Consider the following 21,617-nt stretch of genomic DNA (forward strand, 5'->3'; position numbering starts at 1 on the left):
CTGAAACTGAACAATTTTATGAAGATTTACAACACCTTCTAGAACTGACACCAAAGAAAGATGTTCTTCTCATTCTAGGGGACTGGAATGCTAAAGTAGGGAGCCAAGAGATAAAAGGAACAACAGGGAGGTTTGGCCTTGGAGTTCAGAACGAAGTAGGACAAAGGCTAATAGAATTTTGTCAAGAGAATAAGCTGGTCATCACAAACACTCTTTTCAACAACACAAGAAGCGACTCTATACATGGAAATCACCAGATGGACAATATCGAAATCAGATTGATTATATTCTCTGCAGCCAAAGATGGAGAAGCTCTATACAGTCAGCAAAAACAAGACCTGGACCTGACTGCGGCTCTGATCATCAGCTTCTCATAGCAAAATTCAAGCTTAGACTAAAGAGAGTAGGAAAAACCACTGGGCCACTCAGGTATAATCTAAACCAAATCCCTTATGAATACACAGTGGAAGTAAAGAACAGATTTAAGGAACTAGATTTGGTGGACAGAGTGCCTGAAGAACTTTGGATAGAGGCTCGTAACATTGTACAGTAGGCAGCAACAAAAACCATCCCAAAGAAAAGGAAATGCAAGAAAGCAAAGTGGCTGTCCAACGAGGCCTTACAAATAGCAGAAAAGAGAAGGGAAACAAAATGCAGGGGAGATAGGGAAAGTTACAGAAAATGGAATGCAGACTTCCAAAGAATAGCAAGGAGAGACAAGAGGGCCTTCTTAAATGAACAATGCAAAGAAATAGAGGAAAATAACAGAAAAGGAAAAACCAGAGAACAAAGGAGTCGACAACGGATGTCAGAGCCAGCGGAACCTACAGGCAACACCCTGAGAGCTCTTTTATTCACCGTATTTGCCGGCGTACAAGACAACTTTTTTGGCCCCAAAAACATGCCTCCAAGTGGGGGGGGGGGTCGTCTTGTACGCCAGGTGCACTTCATTTGGGCCAGGAAGGCAGGCGGGCGGGCAGGCAGGCAGGCAGATGGTCGGTCCGGACGGAGGGAGGGAGGGAAGCAGAGCCGGCCATGCCTGAGCAGCCAGAGCCTGCCGCCCCGCGCCACTGAGCCCACTCGCCCGCACACCACCGGAGAGCTTCTTCTCCTTCCCCTCCTTCTGCTGCCGCCGCCCGCTTCCCTTTCCTTCTGCCCTAAGAGTTGAGCCAGCTCGCCGCTTGCCTGCGCGCCACCGGAGAGCTGCTCCTCCTTCCTGCCCTCTGCCGCCCGCCCTCTTGCCCTTTCCTTCTCGCCCTCGTCCTCGCTGGCCATGAACTTCTAGGGCGGGCCCAGACAGAGCCCCATGCAGCCGCCGCCGGCACCGCAGCAGAGTGGATTTTGAGTGGATGTTTGGGGGGGGGTCATCTAATACTCCCAGTCGCCTTGTACGGCGGCAAGTACGGTACTTAGAATGATTTACATAGCATGTTGTGAGAGAGACAGTTAGGATACTAGTTACCTAATCGTAATCAGGGTTGGCTGAAATAACCCTTTGATCTTATGCTCTACCTCTAAGCCAAAGGGCAGAATAAGGGGTTACCCCGCCTGCTGGCAGCTGCCGCTTCCTGCCAGGAGTGTATGTACGTCACTGGAACAGAATGCAACTACAACCTTTAAGCAGACGTTTCCCACAAGTACTCCCACAATCGGATGCCTTCTCTGACACTAATGATAAATAATAATACAATATCTTCTATAGCAACAGAGGAACATTTTCAGAGAAAAACGTGTGTAATTAAAGGCACCTGCCCCTCGTTCACATGGAGAGAAACAAGTCTCTGATAATTAGTATGGGTTAGAGCCAGTTCACTTTGTTTGAAATGTAGCCATCACTTGGCTTCACCCGGGACTGATGTAAAATCAAAGGTATCTAATCAGCAACCTGACAGCATGGCCTTTTAATAATTCATCCATTGATTAGAGTGATGGCTAAAGAATAGAGTCAGTGGGAATTAGTTCAGCAGTTTTACTGAAAGGATAGTCTGTTTACCTTTGGTGGTGATCCGGGGTTCATTGGCATTCCTATAATGCTGTGTTTCTCCGACTTCTGATATCTGAGGCATAGGACTTCCCCCCGCATGACACATTTCATTGTTATATTCATAAAAGATATGGCTTTCACAATCTATTCCAAAAGCAAGTGCCAGCTATCTACCTTGCAACTGTCCAGCTAAGATGAAGGATTCACACATTTCTAAAGTTCGTGTCTCCACACATCTTTTTCCCCCCCCAGCACTATGTCCTATTCCTGCCCTCTTTTGTCATTTTTGTTTTGCTGTGATTTGTTTTACAAGGCAAAAGTTCTTCCTGTCTTTGCTTCCCTCTCAATTTGAGCACGTTTGTGAACATATTTTGCATGGTATGCATTGCTTGAATGATTTCCTCCAGCCATACTGCACATTTTATCTTTGCTCCCCATAGGTTATAGACCAAGTTTCACTTGAAAGGTCCTCCTTGTGGCTCACTCCATTGTAGGACCATGTGATGGGGACATGAAAGAGGGCCTTCTTTGTGGTTGCTCCCAGGTTGCGGAATGCTCTTCAAGGAAATAGATGAGCCCCCCCATTCCTTTTATCCTTCTGCCAACTCTTTAGGCAGACTTTTAATAGCTATGACTGAGTCTGTGGATGCTGGATTTTTGTTTCTTCTAAGTTTGCTTTTAAAATTTTAAATATAATTGTAGTTTAATACAAGCTTTTAAATCTGCAATTGATCGTGTTTTTAGTGTTACATTGTGATCTGCCTTGGGTCCCCTCATGGGAAGAAAGGTGGCCTACAAATAGTACAACATAAATAAATAAATAAAATAAATGAGATAAGAGATATGGGGAAAGAGGGCAGTGCTTTTGAAACAAAACAAAATTGACTAGAACGATGCATTCAACATAACACTTGATTTAACTGGCAGAATTATGACAGTTCTAATTCATGCAGACTAAAATGGATATGATACCAGCATTCTTCACCATGCCCACCATGGAAAGAAAAAACAATCTGTGAAACAAAGAAAGGATTTAAAAAGTCTTGTAAGGAGGGCATTTTGGAGGAGGGAAATAATGTAAATGACTTCTACTTTATTTTTATATGTATATCTTATATCTGAAGCATATGTCAGTTATTTGACAGAGATTATGCACATTCATCTCTCCCAGAAAGGCATGGATGCTAGTGAACTAATTTCTAGCATGAGACTTCAAACAACTATTAAGATGTGTTTGGTATACAACAAAGAAGAAGGTGTATGTACGTGGGGAGGGGGAGAGTCACGAAGGGCAAGGTTTAAGCCGTAAATTGGCATTCTCCTGGGGAGCAGAGATGGAGGTATTCTCTGCCAGTCAGCTCTGCTATTTACAAAGTTTGGGTGTTGAAGTGATTAAGTCACCATGGCGACAGCCAAGCTGGCATTTCATTTTATGAATAGCCCATCTTGTTTACTGAGATCCCTCCAGGAGTCCTATATCTACTTCCTGAAGGTCATTTGGAGAGCCTTTTTAAATGTTTGCACCTCTTCCTATATATTATTATGTTTTGTTTTATTTCTGTCGTCAGACCTGGAGGTGCATCTGAACTACCTAATAACAAAGACAGAGATGAAAAGACCAGATATTCTGCAGAGAAATATATTTAAGGGTTCTCTCTCATGAACTTAAAATTAATAAATAAATAAAATCTAGGGCTATCCATTTCTTATCTTGTTTCCTGAGTTGCCTCAATTTGATCTTTTCCCCCTGATGGAGAAATACTATATGGCTGTACCGGATCAGTATTCCCAGTGTTATACTATCTCCTAGAGTGGGTTTTCCAAAGTGGTACTGACAACAATGTGATAAGAAGACAGTACAGACTGACCTGACGCAGAAATCATCGCCAGGCAAATTACTGTATATACCTCCACACTTCTAGCTGTTGTGTCCTTTTAGCTGGAGTCTTGAAAGCATCAGATACGCCACAAAGACCTCTCAGTCTTTGAAATTTCTATTTTTTAGTCTTTACTCTTAACACAAAGTCTCTCCAAATATGGAGGAAATCATGAGCTTTCAGGCCTTTACAAGAAATGTAGCCTTATTGCACAGGATTTGATGTTAACATGGAAGACTGCGATGATGACTCACGAAACAAAACTTTATAACATATCCCAGTAAGATTGTTAGCATACCACATACATAATGATTGCAATCCACTTTTTTACAGATTTGTCTAATAATGAAATATTTTATTTACAGAGTGTGTATCTGTGTTAGTTGACTGCAGAAAAACTATAGCACCCCATTAGAGGAAGGCACTATTCTGGGCAATTCATAACAATAGATAAAACATACAGTAACAAACAAACATACTGTAATACAAACAAAGAGTCTTGTGGCAGCTTGAGAACGAATAGTTCCATAAAGGCTTAGTAATGTATGGAGGATTTTACGTATTGTAAAACAACTGAGACAGCTCCATAGAAGCAAGTGGCAGAGTAGGGACCTACATTTAGCTTAGTCTTTGCCCACAAGACAGTCCATGACCCTCCACACAACTGTGGAGTACAAGTGGAGGGGGCAGGATTGCAGCTTGAGACTGATAAATAAATAGACAAGAAGCATCTTATTAGTTTGAACAAGTTCAAATCTCCAGGGCTCAATGAACTGCATCCAAGAGTACTGGGAAGAACTGGGTGAAGAACTGCCAGAACCACTGTTTATTATTTTCTTGAAATCATGGAGGATGGGTAATGTGCTGGATAACTAGAGGAAGGCCAATGTTGTCCTTATCTTCAAAAATAGCCAAAAGAAGGGACCTGGGAACTACATGCCAATCAGCCTGACATCAATTCTAAGGAAAATTCTGGAGCAGATTATAAAGAGATTGTTCTGCAAGCACTTTGGAAACAATGCAATAATAACTAGTAGCCAACATGGACTTTTCAAGGGAATGCTGTAGACATAATATATCTTGACTTCAGCAAAGCTTTTAAGAAGTGCCCCATGATATCCTGATTAGCAAGCTAACTTAGTGTGGGCTAGATAGAAGAACAGTCAGGTGAATACATAGTTGGCTATAAAACTGTACTCAGAGAGTACTTATCAATACCTCCTTCTCAAACTGGAAGGAGGTAACCAGTGGGGAATCACAAGGGTCAGTTCTGAGCCTGGTGCTCTTCATTTGTAGATCACATGCTGAATATAAGCCAACAGTGTAATGATATTGGCAAATAGCATGTAATGAAGGCAAATGATGCTTTTAGCTGCATTAACAGAAGTATAGTCTCCAAATCCTGCGAAGAAGTAGTTCCCCTCTGTTTGGCACTGGTTAGGCCTAATCTTAAGTCCTGTGTCCAGTTCTGGACACAGCTCTTTAAGAAGGATGCTGAAAAAGAGGACAGCAAGGATGATCAGTGGACTGGAAACCAAGCAATATGAGAAAAAAACTGAAAGAACTGGGCATGTTTAGCCTTGAGAAAAGAAGACTCAGGGGAGATATGATAGTACTCTTCAAATTCTTGAAAGGTAGTCCATACAGAAGATGGCAGGGTCTGTCCTCAATCACCCCAGAGTGCAAGACATGTGATCGTTGTCATTTAGTCGTGTCCGACTCTTTGTGATCCCATGGACCAGAGCACGCCAGGCCCTCCTACCTTCCACTGCCTACTGGAGTTGTGTCAAATTCATGTTGGTCGCTTTGATGACACTGTCCAACCATCTCATCCTCTGTTGTCCCCTTCTCCTCTTGCCATCACACTTTCCTAATATCAACGTCTTTTCCAGGGAGTCTTCTCTTCTCATGAGATGGCCAAAGTACTGGAGCCTCAGCTTCAGGATCTGTCCTTCCAGTGAGCACTCAGGGTTGATTTCCCTTAGAATTGATAGGTTTGTTCTTCTAGAAGTCCAGAGGACTCTCAAGAGCCTCCTCCAGCACCACAATTCAAAGGCATCAATTCTTCGGCGGTCTGCTTTCTTTATGGTCCAGCTCTCATTTCCATACATCACGACAGGAAAAACCATAGCTTTGACTATTCGGACTTTTGTTGGCAAGGTGATGTCTCTGCTTTTTAAGATGCTGTCAAGGTTTGTCATCGCTTTCCTCCCACGAACCAGGCATCTTTTAATTTTGTGGCTGCTGTCTCCATCTGCAGTGATCATGGAGCCCAAGAAAGTAAAATCTGTCACTGCCTCAATATCTTCCCCTTCTATTTCCCAGGAGGTGATGGGACCAGTGACCATGATCATAGGTTTTTTTTGATGTTGAGTTTCAGACCGTTTTTTGCACTCTCCTCTTTTACCCTCATTACAAGGTTCTTTAATTCCTCCTCACTTTCTGCCATCAGAGTGGTATCATCTGCATATCAGAGGTTGTTGATATTTCTTCCGGCAATCTTAATTCCGGTTTGGGATTCCTCCAGTCCAGCCTTCCGCATGATGTATTCTGCATATAAGTTAAATAAGCTGGGGGACAATATACAGCCTTGTCATACTCCTTTCCCAGTTTTGAACCAATCAGTTGTTCCATATCCAGTTCTAACTTTTGCTTCCTGTCCCACATATAGGTTTCTCAGGACATAGATAAGGTGGTCAGGCACTCCCATTTCTTTAAGGACTTGCCATAGTTTGCTGTGGTCCACATAGTCAAAGGCTTTTGCATAGTCAATGAAGCAGAAGTAGATATTTTTCTGGAACTCTCTGGCTTTCTCCATAATCCAGCGCACATTAGCAATTTGGTCTCTAGTTCCTCTGCCCCTTCAGAATCCAGCTTGTACTTCTGGGAGTTCTTGGTCCACATACTGCTGAAGCCTACCTTGTATGATTTTGAGCATAACCTTGCTAGCGTGTGAAAATGGACATGTGATAATGGGCTCTAATTACAGGAAGCCAGATTTCAGTGGAGCATCAGGAAAAACATCCTAATTGTCAGAGCAATACAACAATGCAACCAATTACCTTCCCTCCGGGAAAGAAATTATTGAGACCTTGCGCACATCCTTTTAGAATGTAGTCTATATAGGATCAAACGTATTCGATATCTTGGTTCAATCATGAGCAAATGCACTGGTCTACCTCCCAAAGGCTATGTGAAGTTTCTGTTTTCTGGAGACATTCAAATAATAACACAGTTTGTGGCTACGCTTTTATTTTCAGCTATGAGAATTCTCAAAACATTATAGCCAGATTTTATATTATACTATTTAGTTATTTTATGTATTTTATCTTTGTTTAATAGGGTCTGGGACTGCATAATAAAACTTTACTTACTAATTACTTTCAACACTGAAACATTCAAGAGAAAATTAGCCATCCATTGGATCTGCTTTGATTTGAATCTGTGCACTGAGCAAGAGGTTGGAGCCAATGGCCTTAAGCCCATTCCAACTCCATGATTCTAGGATTCTATGAAGGATGAAAAATGGAAAGGGCAACTTGTTCTTCAGGAGGTCTGGAGTAATGGCCCTGTGGCCTCTCTCTTCTCCCTATAACAGATATCTAAAGTGGTAGGGGACGTGGTGGCGCTGTGGGCTAAACCGCAGAAGCCTCTGTGCTGCAAGGTCAGAAGACCAGCAGTCGTAAGATCAAATCCACATGACGGAGTGAACTCCCATCACTTTGTCCCAGCTCCTCGCCAACCTAGCAGTTCGAAAGCATCCAAATGTGAGTAGATAAATAGGTACCACCTCGGTGGGAAGGTAAAACGGCATTCCTAGTCACGTGGCCATGTGACAATGGAAACTGTCTTCGGACAAGTGCTGGCTCTATGGCTTGAAGACAGGATGAGCACCATCCCCTAGAGTCGAACACGACTGGATTAAATGTCAAAGGGAACTTTTACTTTTACCTAGAGTGGCTAGTGGGGGTGGTTCAAGAAGAAGCCTTCATATAGCAGGTCTCTCCATAAAGCTAGCGGACAATAAAAATGTCCAGGTTTCGTTCCGAGGATTAAATGTGTGTGTGTTTGAAATGCTTTGAGCAGTTCAGAATTCCTGCTATGTGTATCACATCATTGTTCAGTACCCTGGAAATGACTTTTCACTGACAACAGGGCCATATTTCACATCCACATAATAAGCTGGAGCTGAGCCATGCCACTTTCCACACTATTCACCACCCACAGGAAGCGTGCACGCTACAGCACATCTGTCTCCAAAACTTCTGAAAAATGTGTTGCCAGCACAGAGCTGTATTCAGAATTCCAGATGCCTTGCAAATAAGGCTTTTTTTGTTTTAAACCTTATCAATGAAAAACAGAGGGGATTAAACTCCAGATTTCCTAATTGATGGTGACTTTTTTGTTTGTGTGAGACTTAATTAAAATACTTTGGAACCTGCATGGAAAGAGAGGTCTAGCTAATTCATCAAAAGTTAGTCAACTGCCTAATGATGCTACTATTTCTGTTTAGCCATTTGCTAAGCTAATAAATCATGATCGGTGCAAGTTCCTCCCTGTTATCATTCATACTGTACTTGGCAGAGCAAAGACTGCAGCCCTCACCTGATCTTACGTATACATAAAACACAGCTGAGTCCCTCTCATGTCATGCATCATGTAGAGCTGCTGGAAGCCCAACAAATGGCTTCCATACATCTTCCTCTTGTCAAAGAATGGTTATTTAGAGATCATGCATAGCCATCTGTTGTCTTATTTTGAGCCCAGGGCTCTGTCCCACAATTACAACATTTCTTCAGCCTTTCAGCAATACCGGCCAACATGACATTTCATTGTTCAGTTCATAAGAATACACTTCAAAGGAAGAGGCAATGCTTTACTGCCAATTATAATCATATGCTGTCAAGTAGAGATGGGCACAAATTGATTCATGCCACTTTATACAAAGCTGTCAGAGCAGCACTCATGGTGCCGAGCATTCCCTTCCCCTCCCTCCCAGCCAGCTGCCCCACTCACAAGCCTTGGAGTACTGCCCAGGTCATCCTCTGTCACTGGTTGTCAAGTCCAGGCAGGAGCCAAGCCTTCCCTTCCCTGCCTCCTCTAGCAGCCAACCACTCAATGGCTGCACAGGGAAAATCCCCATCCTGCCTCCTTATCAGAGTGGCATGAATCAATTCATGCCCTATTTACTGCCATGTCAATACAGATTTATGGTGACCCCTTTCTGGATTTTTTTTTTTTTACATACAGAGTACTCAGAAGTGGTCTACCATTTGCTTCTTTTGGGAGCACTCCGAGACTGAGCAGCTTGCCCAAGGCTACACAGGCTGGCTGTTCTTCTACAAGGCTCACTGGAGAATCAAAAACCCCACCCTCTGGCTCTACCAGCCAGATACCTAAACCACTGAGCCACTTTGGCTTCTTTATTGTTATTTTAAAAAAATCAATATATCATCTAGTGATACGTTAACATATTCTGTGATTTTCTACACCACAAATAGATCTGTGATCTGTTCCTTCATGTGTAGTCAAATAAACAGGAGTTGAGATATCCCAAACCACATTCTGTTTAGTGATTCGGCATTGTGATTAAATATGAAATTCCAGCGGGAGTTAGACATTTGGGAGCAAACATGAAATTTTCAGTCTGGTATTTTGTCTTCAGGTTTGGGTTGGATTTTTTTTTAAAATGTGTTTTGTTTTGACAGTTGCATTCAAGCTTGGAAACGAATGGCTTGTTCACCATAAATAGCACTTGGGTGCAATTTCAGGTCTAGGGTTTGAGAACTGAAAACTATTTTTAAATTTAATTGATGGCCCAGGAATATATATATTCAGGGACATGAATTCAGTTGGCAGGTCTGACAAGAGTACCCCCACTGATCTGTGAGATTTACATAAGTGTTGATTTAAAATTCAGTAATCGATTTAATGGTTTTCTCTGTCTGAAACTGCTATTTGGATGTAAGTCAGGTTGATCAATAAAGCAACATGCCTGCATGTTAATACAGTAAGGAGTAGAATAATATAAAGCATTAAAGATGTGTTTCTCTTCTAACAATTGGTGGTAGTCTTTGTTTATCAATTACTTTACAGTTTATAAATTGTCTTACACTCCACTCAGGTTCTTCAAACAGGCCCACAGTAATTTAGATGTAATTACAAGTGATTGATCAAAGAATAATAATAAATTCTCCAGGTCTTTGACAGCCGTACATGAAACACATACAAATCTCTAAAGGCAATTTGCAAGTGACAAAATGTTGTAAGGAATGACAGGTCAGTAGCAGACAGATATCTAGTTTTCTTAATTTGAACTTAATTTTATTATATTGAAACTATTTCAAAAGATAACTCAGACATAATCATGTGGAAATCAGATGCATTCAAATTTGTGATTTGTGATGGTATCTCATTACAGACATAGTTCCATTTATAGTGGTGCCTTGCTTAACAATTACCCTGTTAAATGACGAAACCGCTTGACGATTAGTTTTTTGCGATCGCTTTTGCGATCGCAAAATGATGTTCTAATAGGAAAAATTCTCCTCATGATGATCGGTTCCCTGTTTCTGGAACTGATTTTTCACTGGACGACGATTTTAAAACAGCTGATTGGCAGCTCTAAAATGGCTCCCCGCTGTGTTTTTGGACGGATTTCCCGCTTTACAGGCACCGGAAAACAGCCACCCTATGGAGGATCTTCACTTTACAATGAGGTATTTAGCCCATTGGAAAGCATTAAACGGTTTTCAATGCATTTCAATGGGCTTTTTCATTTTGCTTGACGAGGATTTCGCTTAACAGGGATTTGAACGGAACGAATTATCCTCGTCAATCGAGACACTACTGTAATTATATTTATATACTACAAAGTTGATCTCTTCTTACGATGATCCTTTCCAGGGTTTCCTGGGTATAGGGTGCTCAAATGTGCCCCTTCTTTTGGGAACCCTTTGGCTTTATGTATCTTACCAATGGCCACACAGGAGGGCTCTTCTCCTGGGAGACTCAGTGTGGAATCAAACATCCAGACCATTTCTCTACAGCCAAATGCTCCTACCAACTAAGCTGTCCAGCCAGCCAGCCAGCCTCAATTTTCTGGGATAAAGTTAAGTGCCTGGTTCGTATGTGATGAATCAAATAAGCAAAAGGGACATAATCTGTCAAACATTTGTTCTGCAGACAAAGAAACACCCTATTAAAAATGCAATGATTTAAATGTATTTAACCCCCTGTTTTAATGCCTTTTCAACGAAGCTCACAGTGAAAGAAACAAAGCCTGCAAAAGTAGACTTTTAAAAAGGAATTAAGCCTAGGCATAAAAGAAAAAGGGACAGCTAGGTAATGTTTTATTCTGTGTATGTTATGTGCCATCAATCAGTTCCAACATACAGTGCCTTGAGTAGGGTTTCCAAGGCATTGAGATATTTACACTCACATGTTTCCCTGGTGGAACAGGGATTTGAACTCAGGTCTTCTCAGGTCTCTTCCAACATTTGATCCACCATAACTACACTGGCTCAATGTCTTCAGTGTAATACCAACATATGAAGAAAAACAAAAAGCAGGCATTTGTCTCCAGAAATTTCTATCAGCCTGAATTTAGAGATAGAGGTGATAAGTACAAAATCCATAATTCATCTTGGCCAAAAGTTATTGCCATGGAAGTTGTAATTCCTTCTGTTCTAGAATGGACACTGTAAGCGTGGAGAGCAGCTTGCTGTGTGGTGTCACCAGGTTTCATCTCAGGGGAAGTAGAATCAATTGCTTCTATCCATCTGTATGGACAGATGGCTTTCAGGCACTTAGTGAACTCTTCATGGTGCTGAGACACCCTGATGAAGGCTAGCATCTGCCTCATGAAGATTTCTGAAGGATTGTCTAGTTTGGTAACACCAAGTACATGGCCTCTGCATTAGCTCGGAGCAGAGGCATCAGGTAACAGAATATGCTACAGAATAGAATTTAAAGCTGCAAATCAACACATTAAATCAGTATTGCTATTGTTATATGCCATTGAGTTACTTTGGACTTATGGTGGCCATTTTGAATGAGTGACCCAAAATATTGTCCTCAGCTTTTATAAACGCAGCTCTGCTTAGCTCTTATAAACTCAAGCCTGTGGCTTCCTTGATGGAGTAGATGCATCTCATTTTTGGTGGTCTTCTTTTCCTGCTGCCTTCAACCCTTCCCAGCCTTAGTTACTTTCCGAGAGAATCTTGCCTTCTCATGATGCTCCCGAAGTAGGACAGCCTCAGTTTCATCATTTTTGCTTTGATAGATCATGAACTTTGAGAGATCATTCAAGGTTTGATTTGAGCTAGGGCCCACTTATTTGTCTTCTAAGGGGTCCAGGGTATCCACACCAAATTAGCCCCACATTCTGATCTTCTGCAAAGGACCTATGTGAAGGGGCGGAATCATAAACCTATTTCCACTCATTCCCCACAACTCTACACATGAATATAGTGGATATTATTCTCCTTCTTATAGGTATGGCCCAAGGTACTACTAGGACTGACTCTTCTATACCCAGTTCACCAAGGAAAGTACCTTCTTTAGCCTTCTTTCGGTCTCAAAATGAAATACTGTATACAGTAGTTTCAAATGCCCCTCAGAAGCATAAAAGGGGAAAGACACAGAATACTGCAAGTAAAACATGAAGAAGTGCCTACTGACAGGCCTCATGCTACAGCTTCAGAATTACACCAACATGTTATTAGTTTATTCAGCTGACCCCACCCAGGTAGCCAATTGGCCATCCACCACGGGCCACTGAACACTGGAGCATATGGGACTGCCACAGCCCAAACCCCTGCCTGGCCCTTCCCATCAGTGACCGAAGGGGGGGGGCGCATGTGCAGACAGACCTCAGTGCATGGCAGCTGTAATCTAGGAGGTGCAATACTTGCTTTGTGTCAGGTGCTGGCAACCCACACTATGCCACTGTATCACAGTATGGATGATATCAGCCAGTGACATCGGGTCTTGTCCAGTTCCTTCATGGCTACCCTTCCTCACCTCCTTGTGCTTTCTCAATCCCAGTCTTCATTTGGATTGAGGACAGCTGATAAAGTTTCAGGAAATCTTTTAACAATTTTGATTGCTTCACCTTTAACCTTGAAATTATGTGATTATCCCATAGTCACGATTTTTATTTTCTTAATGTTCAGCTGCAATCTTGCTTTCTTTTTCAAAACCTTTCTCAGTAACTGTTTCCAGACATTTCTGTTTTGTGCCAGTAATATAGTATCACCTGCAGACCCTGAATTACGGATGCTTGTTCTACCAATTTTCGCTCCTCCTCCATCTGAATCTAATCCAGTTTCCTTTGTGATATGTTCTGCACATGAAAATCAAAGGGAATGTTGTTGTATCCCTCAAAGGAAATAAAATGTACCTTTGTCTGATTCCTCTGCCAAGAATACAGCATTCTGTATGTTCAGATTCTGTCCTAAAAGTATCTGCTTTTCAAAGTATAGGTTACGCATCAGGACACATACATTTTTGTGGCACCCTTTCTGGTAGATTCATCATTTATTTTAGAGTGATCTATAATTCAGATGCGCAAATGTCATCTGCTTTGATGACAATCTTTAGGCTTTAGCAGCAGACAAAGCATTTCATCCTTGCTTTTAGCTAGAGGAGAAACTGCACACCCATCATTTTAAGAGGAAAGGCAGTTTGCTCGTTGCCAATATGTGATCCATGATATTTCATGGGAAGGCGACAGAATTCAAAAAAAGAGGAAGCCTGCGGGACCTTGTGAGTCTCATATACACTGAGAGTGCTTCCATAAGCAAGCAGCATATGAGACAACATTTGCTCCCCCGGACTGAGTAGTGGCAGCCTATGACCTGCCCCAGTGACTGAAATATGATATATTTTCCATAGATTGTTTTATATGTTTAAGGCAGACTTCACCAAGTTGGTGCTGGCTTGTTATGTTGGATTCCAACTCCCATTGTCCTCAACTTCACTGCAACAACAGATAACATGTGGGTGCACCAGATGGTGGAAAGTTGAATTTAAAACATTTGTGCATTGCCCTCACTACAAATTTTATCTATCTATCTATCTATCTATCTATCTATCTATCTATCTATCTATCTATCTATCTATCTATCTATCTATCTATCTATCTACCTACCTACCTACCTACCTACCTACCTACCTACCTACCTACCTACCTACCTACCTACCTACCTACCTACCTACCTACCTACTATTTATTTATTTAAACCCACCTTTCTCCTTAAAAAGAACAGAACAGCTCACATCTTTAAAAAGACAACATTTTAAAAGCTAAAAACAGTAGGTTTACAAATATTAAAAAAAGAATTAAAGAAATATATTTAAAATGGCAATAAAATCTAAACTAAAACATATTTAAAATAACAGAGCACAACAATCCAATTAAAAAACCCTCTCAGACCACCAGTTATTAAGGAAAAGCCAGTCTGAAGAGAAAGGCCTTTGCCTGCTTGCGGAAGGGCAACAAAGACGGCGCCAACCTAGCTTCCTGTGTCAGGGAGTTCCAGAGCCTGGAAGCAGCAACAGAGAAGGCCTTCTCTCATGTCCCCACCAAGCTAAATATAGCCTATGACATCAGATAAAAAGAAATTACCACAAATCATAATAACTCAATTGAAGTACAACTGAAAAACAAACGTTTAAAAAAACAAAGCTCATGCAATTAATGCAAAAGGACTCTTTAAATTTGTAATACTATCAGCAACAAGATGATTCAGTAATATCCTTAAAACTAGTGATGGTACCAGATTAAGCCTGCCAAAATTATGATGTTAATGTGGATAATACTGATGGATACAGACAGCTATTTGGGCACACAGATACTCAAGAAAGGAGGAGAGATTGAAGCTCAAACTTCAACAGTAGGTAGAGCAAATTTACAAAATACACTGTAGATTAATTGGATGTTCTGTAACAAGCTATCAGCCTGTCTCTGCAGAGTGGGAAAATCCCTCCCTGTCCTTATTATCCCATATATCAGGAACTGTATAAGGAAGATGCCTAAGAGACTGTAAAGGACATGGCCAGAGGCCAACCATCTCGCTGCATTTTTCAAGTTAACTAATTGCCTTCGTTTTCTCTTGATACTTCTCCCCCCCCCCCTTGTGTTCAATTTACTGTAATGGCATTTGGACTTATACTTCTTGACAACAGTAACACTACTGTTGCACGCTAACGAAGATTCCTGGTTGGGGCTTCCGATCTTTCCTGCACAGAGTGCAGACTTGATTTGACAAGGTCAGCTTGTTTTCTTTCTCACTCCTGATTTTCATCAGCCCCTGGGGGAAAGCCATGGCAATGTGTGAGGCCTCACATCCACAGCCACAACATTTGGTGGTGGTCAGCTGTACCTTATGTCAAACTGGGAAGTGGGAGGAAAAGAGGTCTAGGAGAACTCCACTGAATATAGGTGATGGTGATAACAAGACAGATTTTGAAAAAACAGAGATCTTAAAAGGACACGTTATTAGCCCAGAATGCCCAGAATACCCCAACTAACAGAACCATTTCACCTCCAGGACAGTGGAGTCTAGGGGGTCTCATTTTGTCAGGTGGTGAATTTTCGCTGGACTGTTATTTGAACTTTAAAGGAACTGTCCATGGTGCTGATTTTGGGGGAAGTGCTCAGCACCTGGGAAAGCTCCTATAAAATTTGGACTCAAACGCATAGCAAGTTCAATGTTAAAACCAGTCAGCAACCTCTGATGCTCCACGGTCTGAAGCCTTTCAGTGTAATTTGCTGAAGAACACCAGGCTGATAATTATTTCTCTCCTTCATCTTTGGCAGTTTCCCAGAGGCATCTGATTGGCTGCTGGACTACATAGGTGTTGAGTTCCCCTCTTTGATACAAAGGTTAATGTAAGCCTCAGAGAAGCTCAGAACAATACTTCAGGAGGTAGACTCTGTTATGATTGTAGACTCCTAACAGAGTCCTGAAAGTGAAAGAGTCACCAGACTAAGATGCATACATCCTGTCCAGCAGTTAAGGGCTGCATCATATTAATAGTTTTCATGGTGCTTGAGGTGCAAAAATTCCTAAAGGGCAGATAATGGGCGGCAGCAGTGGTGGAAAGTGAAATCGATAGAGGATCTATCATAGGCAACATCAGTAACTGTCAAGCTAACTCTTGTTAGTGCACAGAAGAAGGCAATAGTAAACTACTTCTGAACAATTTATGACTTAAAGGCCCGATGATCATGAGGCAATTTTGGGGAACAATCAAGACATAGTGCTGGAAGTTGCGACTCACAAGTCAGAATGCACTCAATTGGCTACTAGGGAAAAGCAAAGGATAAATCTGATTGATACTGTCTCCAATGAAGCAGCTAGATTAAAGGTGAAAAAGCATATACAGTTGCTGAGAGACAAAAGGAAATTCTTAGGTTGTACGAGACATATAAGTGAGACATGGTATGTGAGAAGTATAAATCGATGCAAGCTCTAAACCATAAAACAGGACATGGGGTATTTAAAAACTGTACTACCTGATGTGATGAAACTGAAGTGGGGTGAAATAAACCAAACCTGGACTTTCACCGGAAGCAAACCTAATTAAATGGAGGGTTGTCATTCTTTGGACATGTTATTGGATGACAGGACTCAATGGGAAAAAAACAGGAATGCAAGAAAAGTTGAATGTAGTAGGAAAAGAGGGAAAATGTACCATGAGATCGAAGGACTTAACAAAAGAAGCCACAATCTTGTAAGACCTGAGCAGGGTTATAAATGACAGGAGCTTCTTGAAGTCACTAATTCATAGGGTCACCATAAGTCAGTAGTGACATGATAGCACCTAGAAACAGCGCTTTGGGCTGGCTAAGCCATTTCTTTGTAGCTTTGTCTTTGTTAGCTGCTGCAGGCATTGTGATTCATCCTTTGCTGCCTAAACACACTGTTTACTGCAGATTGTCAAACAGTTTTGAATTTGGTTTTAGATAGTGTTTTAACTTGCATTATAAGCCATCACAGGAAACCCTGTGGGACTAGTAGGTGGTACAATTAATGATGATGACAATGATGATGACGACAGTTATGATGATGATGATGATGATGATACTACTACTACTACAAATAATAATAATAATAATAATAATAATAATAATAATAATAATAATAATAATAATAATAATAATAATAATAATAATAATAATAATAATAATAATAATAATAATAATAATAATAATAAACAGGAGAACATTTAAGAATACTCTTCTATACCATGTGGGAGGTACAACACCCACACCCATGGGACACATTAAATAATTTCCAGGAGAGACCCAGTTGCAGAAATGCAATGAACGTATCTTCCAACAGATGCTGGAGTGAAATCTCTTTGCATCTCCTTATATAAAGTGGACAAAACAAGCTACAGGGGTTCTCTGCACAAAGAATGTGGCTTAGCAAATCCACATCTTGCTAAGAGAAATGCACTTGGCAGGGTGGGGGCATTATGTATTGCAGTGGCTCCAATTAAAGTGAACTAGACCTGCCCTTTAGAGCAGAGTAATAAAAATTTCAATTTAACATCTGTACAGCTGTTACATCAAAGAATTATACTGCCATTGACAGTACATTATGTCCTTTAAGGCAGTGGTGGAGGGAGCCCCCATCTACTTTTCCTAATACAGTTTGATAGTGAGAACATTCTCACTTTCTTTTAGCTGACCATAAAAAGTTTTATTTGATGGTTTTAATTTTTTAATTAAAAAAAGACCTGAAGCCCTTAATTCTCTTTTCTTATTCTTCTTTTAAATGTTCTGCATCATGTAATTTGAATGATTAAGTGATAGGAGATCAGACTATTCACTTTAGGTAGAATATCTCAGTGCAAAAATGTGAACACTGTCCAAAGAAAACAGTTTGCTGGGGGAGGAGGAGATTCATCCGAATTTCAACAGGCATTCTAGTGAGTGGTCCAAATACAAAATATTATATATTTAGCTTTATGTCAAAGTTGCTGAAATCTGTTCATCTCCTTTTACTCTGATTGAGAACAGATGGGAAAAATTGGGAGGGTCTGGATTCTCTTACCATTTAGCAGGCAGTTATTTCAGCTAATGTAAATCCTATGAAATACTGGTTCAGTCCAAAGGAGCAGGCGTAAGGAGGAGTGGGGCTGTGAGTAAGAGATTTGAATCAGAAAGAGTGGAAGAGTAGAACAGGCTGGAGCTGCTGTTGCGACTTAGACTGCTAAGGCTTCTGCCAACTTGGTCTAGGTATAATCCCTATATGTTTGTGTTGGAGGGGGTGAATCCATATTGGAAATTCAGGCATATATTATTAAATTGGTATGGTTTTGAAGCTGATTCTTTTATGTTATGGATACCCAATCCAATTGAAGAAGACACCTTGGATTTTTGTCTGAATTTGAATTCAAAAGGACATTTTAACTTTGCAAATTCTTCAAGCAGAATTTGTGAGGTTCATTGAGAGAAATCTAAGTAAACAAATAGCCCCATAGAACTTAAAAGTCTTTACACTAATACTACCTTTCATTGCAAGTAGAGAAAGGTGCAACCCTACCTTGAATTAGGAAAGTCTACACGGGGCAGTAGTGTTGCCTACAGGGCAGAACAGTGGCTGAAATAGATATTAGGGCCAGCTGAATATTTGCTCTTTATTTTGGGCTGTCTCTTCCTTGCTTATATATTCAAGAAAGTCTTCACCTTTTTTTTTCTCCCAAGAATCCGGTCCCCTCTCTCTCCCAAGCGGGAAGCCAGTCAGTATGACCCAAAGTTGTCTCTCTATTTCTAGACAAATTCAGAAATATATTTTATTTTCCCTTTGCCCTAAGTGGTCTTGGCTCCTTAATCAAGCACCTTTGACCCTAAAAACTAAAAACAACATCAAAACCAATATAAGAGAACAGAAAGAGTACAAACCTATTGCAACTAAGAAAAACAGTTTAGTCCAGCCTCTAAAGGCAAGAAATCTTCCTAAGCAGGACTTTCAGACCATAATCAATAGGTAAATAAGAAAAATTGACTGTTGTTTTTGGAACATAGGTAAATAGAAGCAAAACAGTTCATTTTCTCATTTAATTAGAACAGACTAAATTTATAATCTCTGCCATATATGCAGCATCACGGTCAATCAATAAAACTTAATTACAGAGGACCCAGACACCAGGTGTCAAACAGAAGAGTAAGCAGGTTTCTATTTGATCGCTATTTCTTCACATAGTGCATCCTTTAAGAGGACATTTAGTGTCACTAGATGTGGTGGCAATTTATTTATTTATTTTCATAGACTTATACACCACCCAGTTAGTGCTGGGCGCTACTTTGGACAGTTTACATCCAAGAATAATCAATATACATGTATTGTACCAGACAGACAGAGATAACAAATCATCAAATAAAAAACAAACAATGAAAAGAAGAAGTAACAATACGGCTTTGCAAAAAATCTTAAGCAGACCTAAAACAATGACAATGCAGTGGCAAAAATCTAAACCAACATTTAACCGAGGATGCTCCTAAAGGGTTTTGCAAAAGGTTTTTTAGCATATTTGTAAAGACAATGTGATGATTGCTGGCTTAGATCAATGGTTGGCAGTAGAGATGGGCACAAATCCAGATTGTCCAACTGACCTAGACTGCCATACCGGTACCACAGGTGCCATGTAGTCCTGTACCCCACCTCCTGGCTGGATTCTCTGTTCCTCCTCCCCTTCATTCATTTCACCAGTCATGGCAGGAACATGGACTTCCCTTCTGTGCCTCCTCCAGCAACACAGATGAGGCAGTGCAAGGATTGCTGCAGTGCTGCCTTTGAGTAGGCAGCTGCTGGAGGAGGCACAGAAGTGAAGTTCATGCTTCTTCCATGACTGATGAAATGACCCAAGAGGAGGAGAAGGAGAGTGAGGAACAGGACCATGTGGGGCCGGTGGGGCTGGTATGATGATCCAACACAACACATCTGGATTCACAGCCATGTCTAGTGGGCAAGCTTTCAGCTTGCGAAAGTTTTACTAGCCTTCTGAGGTCTATAGAGTGAGCAGAAATAGTCGTCAAGTCCTTGCCATAAAAACTACCCAAATAAGTAAAAGAGATGTCTATATTCAGCTCTAAAAAGATGATAAAATTACAATTAAGGGATTTTTCCTGGTGAATCCATTCTAGTTTGGGAGAGTGGGGAGATTGAAAGTGCATTCAGTACTCTAAAGCAGTGGTTCCTAACCTTGGTCCCCAGATATCCTTGGACTACAACTCCCAGAAATCCTGGCCAGCACAACTAGCGGTGAAGTCTTCTGGAAGTTTTAGTCCATGACCATCTGAAGGTTGGGAACCCTTGCTCTAAAGGTATGTCTACACTTCATAGTTAGCTGTTTGATATCACTTTAACTGCAATATGGAACTTTGAGAGTTTGTTGAGATAAACATTCTCTGCTAGAGTGTAGGGCACTCCCTTGAATGCTTAGTCTCTCATCAAAGTAGAAATCCCAAAATTTGGCAGGAAGCAACAATGGCAGTTAACATGGAATTAAAATGACATGACAGTATAGTTCAGAAACAGCCTCCAAATTACTCCTTATATTTTCCTAATCAAAGTGGAAATTTCAGGAGAAGCAGGAGGAAAACACTGCATAACATATGGCATTTTCCATGTATGCAAGGAGAATGCAAGGAGAAACTACATTTAGGACTTAACATCTGATCCAGAAAGGCTCTGTTTAAGTTCAATAAGGCATGTTGGGAGTTTTTTCTTCTCTTAAGTCGAAACAAAAACAAGTAGTCAAAACAAAACATTTGCAATACGTTTGCAACTGCAGATTCTCCCAATGACAAAATAATCTTTATCTGGAAACTCTTGCTCAATGGCATTTATAGCGAGTGATGAACTCCAGCGGTCGTCCTGCAACTGGTGAGGGATCTGATTTTGCTAATACTCCACAGTCAAGCTCATAGCTGAAAATTACCAAAAAGTCAGATTGTATCGATAGAAAATGCATCTGGTTGTACCTGGTGAATGAAGTGGAGGAGCACACATCAGAACGACGCCTTGACCTTCCCGCACCGACACGGCGCTTCTCGTCCGGCCGCTGAAATTCCCCAGATCTGTTAACATAATACAGCAATTTAGATTCATGGAAAGAAAGTTTTCAACATTATCATCTGTACAGATTTTGCTGCTTCCCCTTCCCATTTATCTTCTCGCTCATACACACATTTCATGAGGAAGAATGCTTATTTTTATCCTTGAAGTTTAAAAGGAAATGTCCAGCTCTTTTGTAAGAAATCTATTCTGGCTGATTACATCAGAAAATAGAAATATTTCCGGCCCTAGATCAACAGCTTTTTTTTATTGCTCCTGATAGGATATGAAAACGATGTCAGCAAAAAGGAAAAAAAGAAACAAGAAACATTAGGCAGTATCCCCTTTTGTAACAGACATTTAATAGCTCTTTTATTTCTTTTTACTATTTCCTGCTTATTGATTTCCTCTCTAGTAAAAGTCATTCCGTTCATAGTGAAAAGAGATATAAAGAGGGAGAGGATGCATTGCATCTAACTTGCATCCCATTTTAGGCTCTTGGGCATCATCAAAGAGATGCTGCAAACAGCATAATATTAAAATGTTCAGAACATAGTAAGCAACACTGGATCTACCGGGAAATCTGTTCTACAGTACCTGAATGGTAGTGTATTAATATTATTAAATGCTTCTGTAGCTTCCACTAATGCAAAATACGTTATAATTGAGCTATATCCTAGG

At 40.8% G+C, this 21,617-nt stretch overlaps 1 protein-coding gene across 4 annotated transcripts in view; it reads right to left on the minus strand.

Moving 5' to 3' along the window:
• CNTN5 (contactin 5) overlaps nucleotides 1–21,617 on the minus strand; it is a 590,502-nt gene that overhangs the window by 209,842 nt on the left and 359,043 nt on the right. For all 4 annotated transcript variants that reach the window (XM_078390096.1, XM_078390094.1, XM_078390095.1 and 1 more), the window contains exon 6: nucleotides 20,864–20,959. In XM_078390096.1, the coding sequence (XP_078246222.1) occupies nucleotides 20,864–20,959 (96 nt within the window). The remainder of the gene's footprint in view (nucleotides 1–20,863; nucleotides 20,960–21,617) is intronic.

This window comes from Pogona vitticeps, chromosome 3, assembly GCF_051106095.1.
Source record: "Pogona vitticeps strain Pit_001003342236 chromosome 3, PviZW2.1, whole genome shotgun sequence".
Lineage (NCBI taxonomy): Eukaryota > Metazoa > Chordata > Lepidosauria > Squamata > Agamidae > Pogona > Pogona vitticeps.